Source organism: Plectropomus leopardus, chromosome 1 (genome assembly GCF_008729295.1).
Source record: "Plectropomus leopardus isolate mb chromosome 1, YSFRI_Pleo_2.0, whole genome shotgun sequence".
Lineage (NCBI taxonomy): Eukaryota > Metazoa > Chordata > Actinopteri > Perciformes > Serranidae > Plectropomus > Plectropomus leopardus.
In genome coordinates this window covers 2,580,493-2,597,829 of record NC_056463.1, presented here as the reverse complement: position 1 = coordinate 2,597,829, position 17,337 = coordinate 2,580,493, and the positions used below count along the sequence as shown (strand labels likewise).

The 17,337-nt window shown below is 39.3% G+C and overlaps 1 protein-coding gene across 1 annotated transcript in view; it reads right to left on the bottom strand.

The window, feature by feature from the left end:
* Positions 1-447: 447 nt before the first annotated feature.
* dok4 (docking protein 4) overlaps positions 448-17,337 on the bottom strand; it is a 69,267-nt gene continuing 52,377 nt past the window's right edge. Inside the window, exons 4-8 of the mRNA XM_042487303.1 lie at positions 7,486-7,593; positions 5,362-5,476; positions 4,401-4,520; positions 2,970-3,159; positions 448-640 (exon numbers count right to left, since the gene is read on the bottom strand). Of these exons, the coding sequence (XP_042343237.1) occupies positions 448-640; positions 2,970-3,159; positions 4,401-4,520; positions 5,362-5,476; positions 7,486-7,593 (726 nt within the window). The remainder of the gene's footprint in view (positions 641-2,969; positions 3,160-4,400; positions 4,521-5,361; positions 5,477-7,485; positions 7,594-17,337) is intronic.

Below are 17,337 nucleotides of genomic sequence, written 5' to 3'. Positions count from 1 at the left end.
TAATTTTTTGTTTTATTTTTTACTATTTAAAATTTCTTGTGTGTTATATTTTTCTTTTGTTTGTCTACTTTTTTTCCCTGTCTGAGTATTTTTGTGATTTTAAGTATTAAGCACTTTGGTTTTGATATGTGCTACATAAATAAAGTTTATTATTATTATTATTATTATTATTGTAATTTAAGTGGTTTGAATGAAAACTAGACTTCTGCACCTCCTGTTGGCTGTTTTCAGGCTTTAGAACGATTTCTGACTCAACTTGGTTAAAATTCACTTCAGTGGTGCAAATTCCCAAACAAACGAATGCAGTGAAGCGAGAAAAAAAAACTGCTAAAAAACAACAGTGAATGTTCCCACACACAGTGACTTAGAGCTTAAACTTTGGATTTGTCCTTTACTAAATGAACAATAAAGCATATTTCAGCAGAGTTTTAAGGGCCAGAGCCGTGATTAAACACACTGTGAGCACATTTGTGTGTATCTGGACGTCAGCGCAGCTCTCACCCTGCTGTTTTTCTCCATCTCCAGCAGAACCTTCTTGTGCTGCTCTGCGATGGCCAGCGTGGAGGAGTGAACCCTCTGGTAGATCTGCTCCCCCTCTCTGGTCTGGAAGGTGTAGAGGCCCTCGCCGCTGTCACACATCCTGCACAGAACAGCAGCTCAGCATGAAGCCAGATTACAAATCAAAATATTCCAGCTGATTTCATGCTGATGACTCTTTATCATAAGAAAATGTTTTAAAAAAAGTGCAAGAAAAATACCTGAATATGAGGAAAAAAGTAAAGGTAAAAAACGACAAAATGAAAAAAGTGTTTATTTAGTATAATAATTCTGTAACATAATTTTAAAAATGTAATTATGATAATTCTAAGTAGTTTTTTCAAAGCTTTTTTTCTGTTTTTCCCTTGACATTTTCCCCTAGATTTAAAAAGAGAATTTTATAAATTTGATAATTTCTTTTTTGTTTTTTAAGATTATTTTTTCAGGCTTTTTTGCCTTCATTTGACAGGAGAGTTTAAGTGTGAAAGGGGGACAGAGAGGGGATGACATGCAGCGAGGACGTCGCCTCTGTACATGGAGCACCAGCTCTACCAGCTGAGCTACCGGACGTCCCAAATCTACTTATTTCTTGCAATTAATGGAACTTTTCCTACCAAGTCGCTCAGCCTCATTTTCATTTGCTCAAACGGTTTAATACGTGTGAAAGGTATCAAGAAAAAATATGTCGCTGCAGGTTTCAAAGGGTTAAAAAGGCCTTGATGAGCCCTGATCGGGACATCCAAAACCAAAAATGCAACAATGTTTTTGTTTTTGCTTCCCAAATGACCTGAACTACAGGTGTGAAAATGACCATAGATTCACATTTTTGCACACTGATCATCATCATGTAAATGACCGAAAAGATCAATTTAGAAATAAAAAGTCAAAAACAGAAATAACTCATACGCATTAACGCATATCCTGTATGATGAATGTGAACTAGGAAAGATGTTTCCTGCAACTTGGGGAAAAAAAGGTATAAGGTGATAAAATCATCTGAAAATTATCTGCAGGCATTACATGATATTATCAAAAAACTAGTGAAAAATGTCCAGAAAACTTTATTTCCAGGGGTCTAAGGTCAGGAGGTACAGGAAATTACTGCCTGTTTTTTTTGTAGTATGCACAGTTTTGTAGTTTAATGATTTACAGTTTTTATAATTTTACAGTTATTTATTCTCTGTATTTAACTGAAGAGCAATTTTCTTCCTAAGCCATGTTAACATTTCTTATAGGGTTTGTGAAATTTTCCTCATTTTCATTTTAATTGTTTATTTATCCTTCCTTTTATCTATACTGTATATTGTTCATCTTGTTGGTTTATGTTTATTATGTATTCTGCAGCTTCACTCAGCACTTTTGCCTGAGACAAATTTCCTTCAGGACAACAGAGTTTCTTATCTTATCTTAAGTGAACATCTGCACGGCCTCGGCGTCTTTTCACAGACGACCCGACAGTTTGTCCTGGAAGCTGTGACTGTCACTAAAACCCAAAGGCTTTTTGTTCATCAGCTCACAGACCATTAACAGCAGAGTAACTCATTTAAAGCAGTTTGTTTCTATCAGCTTTTAGTTAAAACACTTTACTGTGTCCGTCTGATGAGGCTGGTAGTAAATGTTAGCTTAATGAAATTAAACGGCAGTAAAGTAGCTAATAATGAATACATTACGAACCAGAGACAGACTTTTGGGAGAGACGCAGTACAACGCAGCCGCAGACAGAGGGCTCTCTTGCTTCAGTTTGTTTCAGACACACACACACACACACACACACACACACACACACACACACACACACACACACACACACACACACACACACACACACACACACACACACACACACACACACACACACACACACACACACCATTATCTGCATGCTGACCCAATCATAGCTCGTCAGGTTTTATCAAAGAGGAGGAGATAAGGAGGTCGGGCCGGCATTGATTCATCGTCTAATCTATTCAATCAATCTGCTCAGAGAGAGAGGGAGACAGAGACAGAGAGACAGAGACAGAGACAGAGACAGAGACACAGAGACACAGAGACAGAGACAGAGAGACAGAGACAGACAGACAGAGACACAGAGACAGAGACAGAGACAGAGACAGAGACACAGAGACACAGAGACAGAGACAGAGAGACAGAGACAGACAGACAGAGACACAGAGACAGACACAGAGACAGAGACAGAGACACAGAGACAGAGAGAGGGGTATCCTTGGACTGACCGTACACTGACTAACAAGCACGCACACACACATTTTGGTTGTTCCAATAAAGCGTTTCTTGAACACACACTGTTATAACAGGATGTGGCGTCCCTCTAACTTTAGTCGTGTGTGGTGACCCCTGATGTATGTCTCGTGTTATTTATCAGTGATCAATCACTCCCTGCCCCTCCCCAGCCGTCCCACTCCCGGTCTCACCGCCCGGCTTCGAAGGTGAAGCGGGTAGCGTCCCGTCCGTAGCGCCGCAGCGAGCAGAGCGGCCAGGTGACCAGCTTGGTGCGGGGGTTGTGGATGTCCCACAGGTAGATGTTCTCGTGGGTGATCTGCATCATGCACTCGCCGTAGATGTCCAGGTTGGGACAGGGGAGGAGGAACACGTTGAAACGCTCTGAGGAGAACAAGAAAACACAACATCAACGACAAGGACGAACTGTCAGCTGAGACGGAGCTGCTTCAGATATTTCACCACAATATTGGGGAGGGGGGGGGATCCCACGCCCACTCTGTCCCCTGAGCCACCAGGCACCGTCTCAGTCCATTTTAAATATGTATTCAAGACCAGAGCTGTTTTTAAGGCCAGGCATTATTATTATTATCATTATCATATTATCATGTTTCAAAAACAAGGAAATTCATATTGCTTTAAATCAGACATAAAAAAGAAACACAAGGCAAAGACACTAGGCGGGTTTCCATTACAGATTTACGCCAGTATAAACCAATATTTTCGAAATGTCGATAAAACACAATTGTGAGATGACTGTGTTTCCTCTGAGTGATGTTGTGCGACTTCTCCTCTGGTGGTAACATTAAAGAAGCACGGTGATGGATGTTCAAAACATTAGCAGCTTTATCTCTATCACAGCCACGACACCAGCCGTCATTATTTCCAATCCAAGGCGACGTAGGCGTGTTATGGAGCCATAATGGAAAGGCGAGCTCCTTAGAAGTCTGAGCGGCCACATATGAGGGATTTCTGGGAGCTGATAGTCCACGATTTCACAGAGGAATTGTGGATTCAAAACCTCTGGATGATCCGCTCAACTTTTGAAGAGTTATGTGATGCAATAGCAGCTCTTGTAGCTCCTGCTGCATCATTAGGGAGCCACTTCCTACTGACAAGCACATAGACATAACATCATGTGACCTAGAAAAGCCAAAAATGCATACTGAAATCGCGAATATAAAATGCGCTGAATGGAAACACGTCAGTTCTGAAAAAACGTCCATTTATCGCAAAAAATGTTTCTATACTTGCATGAGGTATTTCAGGCGAATGAAAAAATGGTTAATGGTGTATTTAAATAGAATTTAAGGGAGTAAAATAAAATCGGATGTATGATCTAAAAAGAAAATTAAAAAGAAGGATAAACTTGCACAGAGGCAAAGGAGTATCTCGGGTTTGTTGAGTGGTGGTTTATGGCGGTGTCCGCGCTGGACTGCCCCCCCTCGACTATATACAGTTTTGAGTACAAAAAAAAAGTAAAAATCATAAATATGCATAGCTTTCAGATATGTTTTACGTAAGTCACACAGGTATTTTAGAAGTTGCATTCAAAGCGCACCAAGTTGAGATGGAAACTTTCTCTCTGCATGTTTGTTTTTTGTGTGTTTGTGTGTGTGAGTCACCTGTGTGTTCACACTGCACTCCAGCAGCCAGCAGGTCAGGCTCTCCCATGCTGATGTCATTGAGCCGCGTGCCGAGACACTCGATGGACAGCGTCTTAAACCAGTCCTCCGCCTCCAGCTCTGCAGAGAGAGAGAGAGAGAAGCTCGGCTAAATATGTCCTGACGGCAGCTCTGCTCTTCACACAGGCATCAATCTCCTTATTTCACTCTGCAGAAAATGAGCATAGGTCCCGAAATGATGCGCTGTTCCTTAAACTTTTCATAAAGGTCCCAAATAAAAAAAAAATACAAAAAGCTTATCAGTCACTAAACCCTTTGAAACCTGGAGCGACATCACATTTCTTGTATTTAAACCTCTGAACTCTGAGTGCATCAGTTTGATTTATTTCAAAGAAAAAAAGAAGAAAAATAAAAAAAAGGTGATGAGCAACATGATATTACATGTTTATTAAATTGCAAGATATCAGTAGATTTAGCAAATTCTTAAAAAGCTAGAAAAAATGCCTGGGAAAAACTATGTTTATAATTATCATTATTACATTTTCAAAATTATTTTACAAAATTATTATCATTTTTAAGGACTTTTTAAAGGTAATTTCTTTTTCTTTTTCTTTCTTAAAAAACAAACAAACACATTATCAGGTTATTTTATTTTACTTTTTACTAATTCATTTCATATTCCTCCTTTTGTTGCTCATTTCCATTTTGCTCAAAGGCTTAACGCTAATGAACTGAAGATCACACGCGGTCTGCTGTGAACGGTGGTAACCTGTGACGCATCAGCAGGACGTACAAATGCTCAAATTTCACCTGTTTGTGTGTGAATGTGCAATCAGTGAACCTAAAAAATGGACTTAAAGACAAAGTGGATGAGGGTGTACTGTGCTGTGCTGAGGGTAAGTTTAAGGTCGTGTGTGTGTGTGTGTGTGCGTGTGTGTGTGTGTGTGTGTGAAAACACTACCTGATTCGCAGGTGAAGGTGCGTGAGGTGTCGTCTGTAAACACAATGGCCACCGCCTGTCGCTTGGTGTCTCGAGGCAACCGTGTGACATTCTTGACGTTGCTAATCTCTGTCACCTAGGCAACAGGTTGAAGGTGAAAAACAAAGCGTAAACACGGGCTGATCATCTTACTTGCATTGTTTGATTAAAATGACGACACCTCCGTGAAATCCGCTAAAGCTGGAGGTCTTTCTCATGAAGATACTCAAAAATACACAGTTTTTTTATCTTTTACTACCAAATCCAAGATCACAGAGTTTGATTTAAGTGTGAAATGTCATTTTTCAGCAACAGGTATTCTGGAAGTAAAAGTCTTTCCTCATTGACTACATCTCTCATACACACTAATATTTCACTAATTTTCCAAATATTCTGAATTTGATACAGGTCGTGCATATTAGGTTTGGATTTTCAGAACTAGGCCTCTTTCCAGCTTTAGCATTTTCTGTTTAATAGTGCTTATTATTCCTGTTTGAGGAGCATTATTTGAAGATGTACACAGGACATTCAGGATATGTGTCTTAATTTGGAGTTTTTGCTGCAGTTTGCATCACATGGACTCTGACTGGTCACAGAACCAACTTGCACACTTTGCAAAGCTGCAGAAAAAAAGCCCACATTTCTGGTCAGAAGGAGAAAAACATTATGAAAGACTTGGATATCAACAGGTTTTTGGATATGCTCAAAGATCACAACGCCAACCTTTTAAAGAAGGCGGGTGAAGGAATGAAAGAGGGAGGCTGTGTTGGCACGGTCCAACAAATCCACCACCAGAAGAATATTGTGAAAAAATAAATAAAATCCTATTTTGATGCAAAAAAGCAAAATGACACAAATGGCTTCTGCTGTTCCATTTCTGCGTATTTTGATGTGATAACGAACATGCTGGGACACGTTCATCAGAGTATGCACGGCTGCATGCACACAGGAGTATTCATTTCTATTCGCCATGTAAACAGCCTTTTATCAGAATGAGGGAAAAAAATGAATATTTTTGTGTAATTTATCTTTTTACTATTACCAACTTAATCCTGCCTTCGCTCGTCTGCCCTTTGTCTGCATTATGACAAAATGATTTTATTAACTCAGGAGTTAACAGCCTCGGCTTTACCTTGTTTGTCAAAGCACTTTGTGAACTATGTTTTAAAAGGTGCCATATAAATAACATTACTATTATTATTATTATTTACACATAATGATTAGATTCAAGATTCAACCTTACTGTCTATCATGAAGTGACAAAAAAATTGCCTTCAGTTAGTGGCTCAAAATCACACGACGGCTCCCTAGATCGATGAAAACGTGTGCAAAGCTACATTAAAAAAGGAGCTACTATCTTGACTTGTTTTTAAACTATATTGCGTTGGGAACAAAAGTAAATCCTCCTTTTGGTCCGAGGTACTCGGAAACGGCTCGTTCTGAGGGGTCAAGTGAATGTGTTTCCAAAAACTCTTTGTCATTTTTGCACAAAGAGCAGGAGGTGAAAAGATTTTCATCACATTCAGCCTGAAAACTATTTAATAATGAGATTCATTAAAGTGTTACTGAATAAAGAAAGTACTCCAGTCAGTTCATTGGTTTGTTTGGAACTACACTTTTGTTTTGTACAAAAGAGAAACCTTCAGTGAAACTTCTTTTATTATCGCGCTCGCAGTGAAAGTAAAGATAACAAGCAGAGCAGAGTCTCTCTACAACTTCACTTTGAGTCCTCTGACGTGCTGAAGGACGACAAATGAAGCAGTGCGAAAGTAGAAGGTCAAGTGAAGAAGAGGTGATGAGATGAAGAATTAAAGATGAGTGAAGAAGAAGAGGAAGAAGAAGAAGAAGAAGAAGAAGAAGAAGAAGAAGAAGAAGAAGAAGAAGAAGAAGAAGAAGAAGAAGAAGAAGAAGAAGAAGGACTGATGATTCTGGCTGAGCTCAGAAATAAAAGAATCAGACTTTAATGTGAAGGCTGACTGCTTTCATCCCGTCAGTGTGTCTGTCAGCTCTTTAGCTTTGGTTTTCTCCTGCTGAGCAGAATATACCTGTCTCTCAAACACACACACACACACACACACACACACACACACACACACACACACACACCTTAGGAAAGGCTCTGATGTAGGCAGACTTCTCATCAGGGTATTTCTCCAGACGTCGAGGTCCTTTGCTGGATGACTTCTTGAACACCAGCCAGCAACGCCGATAGATCTGTAATACACGTGCACGCACAGAGATTTACTTTTATACTTGACAGAAACAGTGAGTTGATCAAAACCCAAATCTCACGTGACAGAACAAAAGTACTGTACATCAACACACACACACACACACACACACTCATGATGTATAGAAAAGCGCCGTTTTCTCTCTCAGGTTTTGCCTTGTTTTTATAGTTTGAGCCATCAGTTCTGCAGTTGTGATAAAATCGTTCTCATCAAGTCATCGCTGCGACTTGACATTGTGATGAAGTTGCTGAAAACAGGACCAACAGGGCAACAAGCTTCAGCCGTCAGACGATCTGATGGCTTGAAAACAAGGTGACAGTTGACAGGTGACAAAACATCATACATCTCTGTCAGTTAATAACCAATGAACGACACCTGCCCACTGCCCAGGTGTCTGTTTTAAAGCCTCTGGAAACGTGGCTTGAAATAATAAGAATGCACATCATATATCAAAGTTGTGTCTCATTGAGAAGCTACAACAATCTGAGTGAAAAGAAACGTTCCCAACTATTAGAAACGTAAAATGAAAACAGCTCATTTTGAGGATAACAGCATTTCTGCAGACCGTGTGTGCAGATCATGTTTTGACTGACACCTCACTGGATCCCACCTTTGCCAACTGTCTCTCGTCTCCATGACGACAGACATGGAGCAAAGCAGAGTCGGCGTGGTGCAGCTCTTTCTGCTCCAGCCCTCTGACTCTGGCTGCGGTCATGAATCCAATCTGACGCTCTGCACTAAAATGTGCCAGAGTGCACTTCAGCACTCAGAGCGAGTGTTTCTGAACGTACCCTACTGAAAGGAGCTTTGAGGGATTTAAATTTGTCATGTTAAATTAGCATCAACTGTTATCTGACTTCTGAATTTTGTTTTACGTGATATGGATCGTGGATAACCACGCCCAAATCAACCCAGCTTCAGCAAACTGTAAAAAAACTAAAATGACAATATTTAAAATTTGTATTGAGGCTAATGTCTAATGTAATTTTTTATGTTTTTTATTATGCATGTCAGACCCTAAATTACATATTAAGAAAGCTTTTGGTGATTCAGGTTCCCAAAAACTTTAAGTAACATAACCACAAATCAGATAAGTTTGAAACATTAGCCGGTGCAACAGTCTGCAGAGAGACAAAGTATTAATAAAGCAAAGTTTTCAGTGCCACCGCTCCGCACACACACATCATGCACTGTGTAGTCCACTAAAAAAAAAAAAAAAAAAATTATCACCAATCACAATCATATGAATGAACTAGTTGAATTTAAGATTCAACTACAAAGGACACCATTAGTACATTATAGGAAACGTGATTTACATGTTTGAAATGACAAAATGAATTATACATCATGTCACTGAGTAAGAAAAAAGATAATCACACTGTTTTTTTCTGCTCATGCCATGCAGCTCTCATGCTCTCTTTGGCTCCCTCATTGACCAAAACTTCACATCCCTGTCGTTATTCTGCGGATTGCTACTGAAATTGCTGAAACTTAGAAATATGGATTTAATTAAATTTGTCATTTTTAGGTTGCCACAATGTCACAAAATCAAGTAAAGATAACTAAATTTAAAGTACAATTAACAATTAGATACAAAATATGCATAAATTAAAACTAATAATAATATTTACTTACAAAGCAATCGGTTTCCAAGATTTTTTTGAGCAACTTTTTGGTTTAAGTGGAAACTTGGAAAGATTGATTAAATTAAACTTTCCATTTTAAGTCACAACTTCACAAATCAAGTAAATCTAACTATTTTTCAAGTAAATGTCACTTTAAATATAAAATAAACATAAAGTCAGACTTAAACGTAGTTATATTTACATACATTTTTCAAAGCAATCAGTGTCCTAGATTTTTTTGAGCAACTTTTTCATTAAGTGGAGTTATTCACCAGAGCTAGATGTGCAGGGCAGGACTTCACATGATGCCGAACTAGAAGTCTGAGAGATGTATGTATATAAAAGAGGCATAAAAAAATAAATAGGCTAATGCATCTTCAGCACGGAAGCTGATGGATTTTCAGAGCCCCATTTTCAGTTAATAAGATGTGACACTTCCTGATAAATTATTCTGTTTTTCTGTGTCTGTTGCCAGAACAGTGACTCATCCTCAGTGGCGACAGGAGACCATTTTTTTGGCTAATCTATACACTGGTGGGACTCAAATCAATGTCTAAATTTCATTATGAATGCATGAAAAGTAATACCGTCCTCTCAGCAACAAGAAGTAATACACAAGTTCAGATGATTACTGAGATGATTTCACTCACTCTTTTTCACACGCAACAAGCGCAACAGACGAGGACGGTCTGTTCTGTGGACAGACGCACACACCGGCCCCTAAACCTTGCATTTTAAATTATGTGTCACACTTCTCTCTCTCTCTCTCACACACACACACACACACAAAAAATGAGAGAGGGAGAGATTGATTTGATGGATGTAAATATATTTAAAGTCACTCTCCGGCAGGTGGAGGAAGCTCCTCCCTGTCCTGTTGCTCCTCAGGTGTGGATGAAAAGTTATCCAACATGTTTCTGGGCACATTTTCACGGTTTTCAACGGTCCATTTTCACATTTCAGTTTCCCAACTTAAATTTGGTGGACTTTCTCCTCGCTCTCAAGTCACGGATAACCTGACATTGATTACCAACCAGGAAATTCAATGAGTGAAGGGCGATTCTACTCCTGAACTGGGATCAGTTTAATCACAACACTGCATCACGCTGTTAGGATGCGGAGGCGCTGTCGGAGCTTGTTAGCGGGAGAGCAGAGCGTACGGACAAACATACATGACAATTAAAGGAGCTCATAAGGTACTTTTCTTGGTTGTTCAAATGGTAGGGCTAAGGTGGGGCTAAGGCTATTTTTGGTTGGGCTTTAGCCTAACCAAGCTCTACCCTTCACCTATGCTTTTAAACTGTAGCCTTTGTCAAATTATATATGGTTGCATAAGGCTACTTTTTATTATGTAAATAACTCAAAAGTTATTGAGACCCTATCCATTTCCTTATTTATTTCGCACTATATACACTTTTTTGTGTGGTAGTCCTTATGATTGTCCTCTGGTGTGACATCATTTGTAATGATAATACTTAATTCAGGGATTGAGATCTGCGCTGCTGCTGTAGGCCATCCTGCCGTTTTCAGAGGTGTGCTGTGCCAGCCTGTGTTGGAGGTCCGCGCTGCCAGCTGCTGTGTTAGAGATCTGCGCTGTCAGAGATCCAGGTTGTCAGCTGCTGTGTCATAGATGCGCGCTGTGGGAGATCCGTGCTGCCAGCTGCCTTTTAGAGATCCGCGCTGTTGGAGATCCACACTGCAAGCTGCCCTGTAGGAGGTCCACGCTGTGGAGATCCACTGTGTGGAAAATCCACGCTGCTAGTGGCTGTCAGAGATCCACGCTGCCAGCTACTGTGTTGGAGATCCGGACTGTCGGAGATCCACGCTGCCAGCTGCTGTGTCGGAGATCTGCACTGTCGGAGATCCGCACGGTCGGAGATCTGCGCTGCCGGCTGCTGTGTTGGAGATCTGCTGTTCTGCTCCTCTGTTGGACAATCAGCTGATTGCAGCTTGGTTATCAAATTCTTCAGTTGGGTAGTTGAAATGAACTCAAAACCAAAGTCTATATTTTTTTTCTTTTAAACTATATGTCAAATTATATATGGTTGTATACTTGATATGTACATTTCCTTATTTATTTCACACACTCTTTTGTGTGGTATATGCAGTGTGTGACACGATGGAGGGGTGTTAAAGAAGAAATGTAAATAACACAGCAGCACTCATATAGTATCACATTAAAACCCCTTCTTCTAATCTTTCCTCAATCTGGGGCGATCTTGTTCTTGAAGCCACATTTTTATCATTTGAAAAGCACACACTTCAAAAATTAATGGGCTGCTAAGAAATAATATTGAGTCATTTTTGGTTGAACTGAAGGGCAAATGTGTGATGAAGAAGAAAAACAGCTGACCATTATTAAAAACTCTCCCGTATCCGTTTAAGTGTAGTGCCGACGCAGCACTCGAAGGTTACAGCAGCACCACGCCTGGTGAAACAACATCATTTCCTGGCGCTTTCATGTGAGCGAGCCCCTCTGGAATAACAGTAACTCCAAACTGTTTCACATCAGTTTCATCTTTGAAGATGTGAGAGGGGAGCAATTAGCACTTTCTATCTTCCACCTCCCTCCCACCACCTCCTCTCTCTTTAACTTCACTTAGCACTCCTCACAGCCAGTTCCTCTGCTGAGACCCGATTACTTCAAACAGGGGATGGTGAAGCGATATAAGGAAAGGAGAGATGAAGGGGATGAGGGAGACGGATGATGTGGAGGACGGGCTACATGGGATAGTGAACATGACAGCAGAGGGGATGTACACTGGAAAACTATGGCTTCCTAAAGTTAAAACGATGAAGAATAAACTCGGCGATGTGAAGAGTAATGTTGCAACTTGAGTGTAAAATTCCTGTGAAATTTATTATATATATATATATATATATGTATATATATATATATATTTAAAAGCAAACTCAAGACCTCCATTTTAAGTTTCGCTTTTAGTTGAACCTTATTTATCATTAACTATTTAGTTACGCATCTTAGTCTGTTTCTGTCATTTTAGTGTTTTCAAGATATTTATTATTTTACTTTGTGCTTTAATCCTTTCACCTACCTCTTATTTACAGTTTATTACTATTATCATTTGATTATTTATCTATTTTGGAGGGGATTTAGGTTTTATTGTGTAAAGCACTTTGTGTTACAGTTTGTTTGTATGAAAAGTGCGACACAAATGAAGTCTGACTGACTGACTGATCATAGCTCAGTATCACAAAGCATGCCTCAAATGGCTGTACAAAAATTAAAAACTGCACTGAGCAACATTAGCAAAACAAATTAAATTTTCACTTGACTTTGTGAAAAATTGCTGGGAACCGTTTGTATATGATGCTGAAGGTCTCAGATTTGATTAAATATTTTGCCAAAAGCATCCAAACAAAGTTTTGTGTTGGAGTTTGTGACATTATAAAACTACTGACAGAAAGATTTTAATTTTGATTTTCATCATTGTAAATACATATCAGTACCAAATATTGGTTATTGGTCTCATTAACTAGCAAAAATTGGTAGTGGCCCTGAAAAAACATTATCGGTCGTCCCCTACTATTGTTTATATTGAAGTAATGACAAAAAATATCAAAAAATACATTTAAAAAAGAAACGTGATTTACGATTGTCTCCATGTTGCCCTTCTGACAATTCTTGCATCGTATACCTGAAATATTTGGTGAAATTCAAAGATCAAATACTTGTTACTGATTAAACTCAGTAAAGTGTTTCTGCCTCACACAGTTCATGTAATTGTTTAGATGGAGACACAAGAGTGAAAATTACAGAAAGCTGAATTAGCAGTTTGGGGCGTGGTAAGAATCACAAATAAGCTGTAATTGCATCTCACACACACACACACACACACACACACACACACACACACACACACACACACACACACACACACACACACACAAGGACAAAGACAGAGAGAGAGAAAGGCATTATACTTAGCAGCTGTAGTAAATTGACTTACAATTAAAAAGCCCATTAAAGTTTGTCAGATGAAATACAGAGAGGCTGCGGGGAGGGAGGACAAGACAGAGAACAGAACAGCAACAACAGCCAGAGATAATGAAGCAATAATGAAGGGAAGAGGAATGAAAACAAGACTGTGTGTACAAAACTGCGGAGGAGGTTTGTGGCTGAGAGGGAGGACGAGACGACGGAGACGCGGTCAGAGAGGACGGTGGAAATGAACATCTGTCAGCCCAGCTGTTTTTGCTTTAAAATATAAGGTGCTTCACAAAGTGGACAGAAGCAATGCAAAATGTCAAATTAAAATGTTTAAAATGTTTAATTCATTAATAATAATAATAATAATAATAAATATTATTGGAGACACCGACAATCAACCTGCACCGTTGCTCTAAACATCAAGTAATGACACACAGTGGACTCAGTGTAATGCGCAGTTTGTCTCATAAAAATGCTAAATGGCGTGGGGACACTTCCTAATTGACACATTTTGATGCCCTTGGATTATATATATATATATATAAACTATTTTCCTGTGATTTCTATGACTGCCTTAATCGTTTTCTCAAACGGGGGTACGTGAGAATTTTGAAAAAATATATTTTAAAAAAAATAGCAGTCATGCAAAACTCCTAAAAAATAATTATAGAAAAAAAATATATTATATATAAAAAGTTCAGTAAAAATTAAAAAGGAGCTCATAACCTGAATTTTATACTCAATATTCAATTTCACTATCCTTAAAAAAGAACAGGCTCTGTCCAAACCAGGATCGTTTGACCCAAACTGTCAAATGCCGTCACCTGTCAATCAATCACTCGCCGCTGTCAAGACACAAACAATGGAGTCGCGGTTGAAGCGTAGCAGCGATGCTGCTGAAAACACGGAGACAGGACAAAGAAGGAGAAACCAGAACCGACAAAATACCAAATACCGTCAGTTTGCAGAAGATTATGTTTTAATGGGATTTACATCCATGATTTGCAACCCCCAAATTTGAAGTGTTTTTCAGTTATAATGCTGTTAAAGGACACTGATGTTGCAGCGCTGGGTTTGTTTCGTGCTGGTCGGGGGGGATTTGGCTGAAAAAGTATTTTTAACGGGGGTTCAATACAGAAAAAAGACTGAGAATCACGGACTCACATGATTGGCTGGATTTGAAGAAGGCGTCACATCAGGTGTTACAAATCCGAAGTCCGCTGAGTCCGAGAGACCGAGTCAAAGGCCGAGACTGAAACCCTCTGAAAGTGGACGCGAGACCGAGACCGATCTCGAGTACTACAACACTACTGGACCGCATCAGGTTCAATAGCTTCTCGTCTAAATGTTTTGGGGTTTTTTTCTATACCTTAACACGCGCCTCCTTCCCCTTAACGTAACACCACCCAGTCAGTGTCATAGGTCACACACTGGTCCAAAAAGACATTTTTCCAGACACAACAATTTCAAAAGAAACTGCCTTAACGTCTCTGAGATTCACAGACAGCCTGCATGACTCTGTATTAAAATAATTTGATCCATTAGGTCCAAACCAAAGTGTGGAGAGTGTAGAGGAGCATAATCACTAAATTATTTTCACGCCTTTCATGTGAGCCAGCAGGACGGCGGCCGGCTCGAGCAGCAGAAGTCTCAAAACACGCTGTGACAAAAATAGATCTATTAACAACTTCATCAAGTGAGATTTTTTATATGAATGCTTAATCATGAGATAAATAATCTTTACAAAAATTGTTCACAGTGTGATCGGTAGACTCAAACTCAAGTGCAGACTATTTTAAATGAGTCAAAACATTTGGGACATAATCTATTTTAATTTGTCATCTATTTTAATTAATCTGTTTTAGTTTGTCTTTGAATTTATTTTTTAATGTACTCTTTTATTCTGTTTCTACTGTGTTTAATTCTATTATCAGTGCTATTATTTCTGTGTTTATGCTAATCTTCTTTCACTTGTATTTACTCTAATTGGTTTGGGTTGTTGTTATTTTTGTTTTGTAATTGTTTCTTTAATTCTGTGTCTGGCTTTAGTTTGGCATTATCGCCTGGCTGCTTTGCCTTGTTTGTAAAGCACTTTGTAAACTCTGTTTTTAAAGGTGCTATATAAATAAAGTTATTATTATTATTATTATTATTATTATTATTATTATTTACAGTGTCCTTTAAAATATGTAAGTAAAACATATTAAGACAAAGTTGGAAGGCGTGAACTAAAACACCAGGGTCAGGTAATTTACGTCTGACTGGCTGTTATTTCCAATGAGAGCAATACGTCATCTCCCGCCCCCCTCGCCACCGCCCGCAGTAACCACCCACCTCTTTATGTTGCCATGGCAACCAAACCATCCCACCACCACAGCCTCACAATCCTGCTGAGTCTGCACTTCTTTATCAGCCCATCTGACATGGACAAGGGGAGCCGGGTGTTTGTGTGTGAGCTTTAAGTCCCACTAATATCACAACAGCCATCCGTTTATGCAGGCAAAAGTCACGCAGTGATTCTGAGTTCACTGTCACCATTTTTATAACTGAAAGAAATAAAAAGTACACGGAGAGATGTTGAGCGCTGCTCAGACACTAATTGAAGGACAGAAAAAACGATGTTTTGTTTTCAGTGGTGCTGATAAATAAAAGGCCAGCGGCTGTTGACATTTAAAGCGGTTAATGTGCTTCAGACGATTAGCCTGCAAATTGACATTAGCACAAAGTCATAATTGTGACTATCCAAGCAGCAACCTCTGGGGCTGAAAATGAAGCCAGTGCATAAAAACAAAAAACTGCAGTCCCTCTAATATCCACTGGAGGCTGGCTCCAAAACAGAGTCAATCCTCCTAGACCACCATGTTAAAATGTCCAACTTAATCAGAGAAATAAACATATTTTCAGCCTGGTATAAAAAATTATCTTGGTCTTTATAGCTAATTTAAACTGTATGAGGGAGTGAAGGTTGTATACTTCACCAATTTACATGTTATTAAGCCCAAAGTTACACATATCTGCTGTCGGCTGCAAACCTCCTTTTTTTTCAGGAATTAGAAAAATGTGCTGTGTTTGTAAAAGGATCAAATGGAGATAGAGGGTTTAGTCACAAACTTTTTTAAAACACATTTTATAGATTGAGAAATGATAAGGATCATTAGAATTATATATATATATATATATATATATATATATATATATATATATATATAAAAATAGTGAAATGGGGAGATTCGAGGTTTGTGCCCGACAATGACAATATTTAAAAGCGGGGTTGTTTTGGTGAAAGGCTGTCTGCAAGGCAACACTCGTCTCTGAGCTGGATCCACTTCTCACTCCTCCACAGCTCCAACTTTTCATCCAAATATGGTCACTTCTGGCCAACAAAAAAGAAAAAAAAGCCTCCAACAAGATGGCTATGACCGAAATGCCAAACTTATTGCTTCAAATCAGGAATTCACAAACAAACTGGTGACATCATGGTAGCCACGTCCATTATTTTATACAGTGTATGACGCTAACCAAGCTAGCAGCTTGGGTTGGGTTAGGGTTTGCTCCAGTCATCCACAAATGGTCACTTCTAGCCCCAAAAACCAAGATGGCAACAACCAAAATACAAAACATGAGGCTTCAAAACGAGTCTAAAAACCAATGGGTGATGTCCTACACCAGCAGCTCGGCCTACCTTTTATTTTTCCAACACAAATACATCACAAACAGTACAAACCGGTAAAAAAATAATAATAAAATATATCTAATAAAAACAGAGTCCACCAAAGCCTAATTAGCAGTGCACATTTCTCTGGTTTGTACTGAGCTTCTTGCTTGTGGCTTATGTCTGACTTTTAGTGCACTGTTGGTGATATTGCACCTTTTATTCAAATGTTTCCACACTGTCAGTCTCTGCAGGAGCAGTGAGAGGACATCCACAGTGGTGGAAGCTTGTGCTGAGTCTGAATCAGCGGCTGTAAAGAAGAGGAAAATGTGCCAGCTGGTGGTGTCGGATACTGCTGGACTCCTGCTGCTGATTTTCATGTGTGAAATCACAAACACGGTGTAAAGTGTCTTCTGGTACGTTGGCTTTGTTCTGAATGAACTGTACTGTTGACTGGGAGAGGCGCCACCTGACGAGCTGTAATAAGCATACACACGG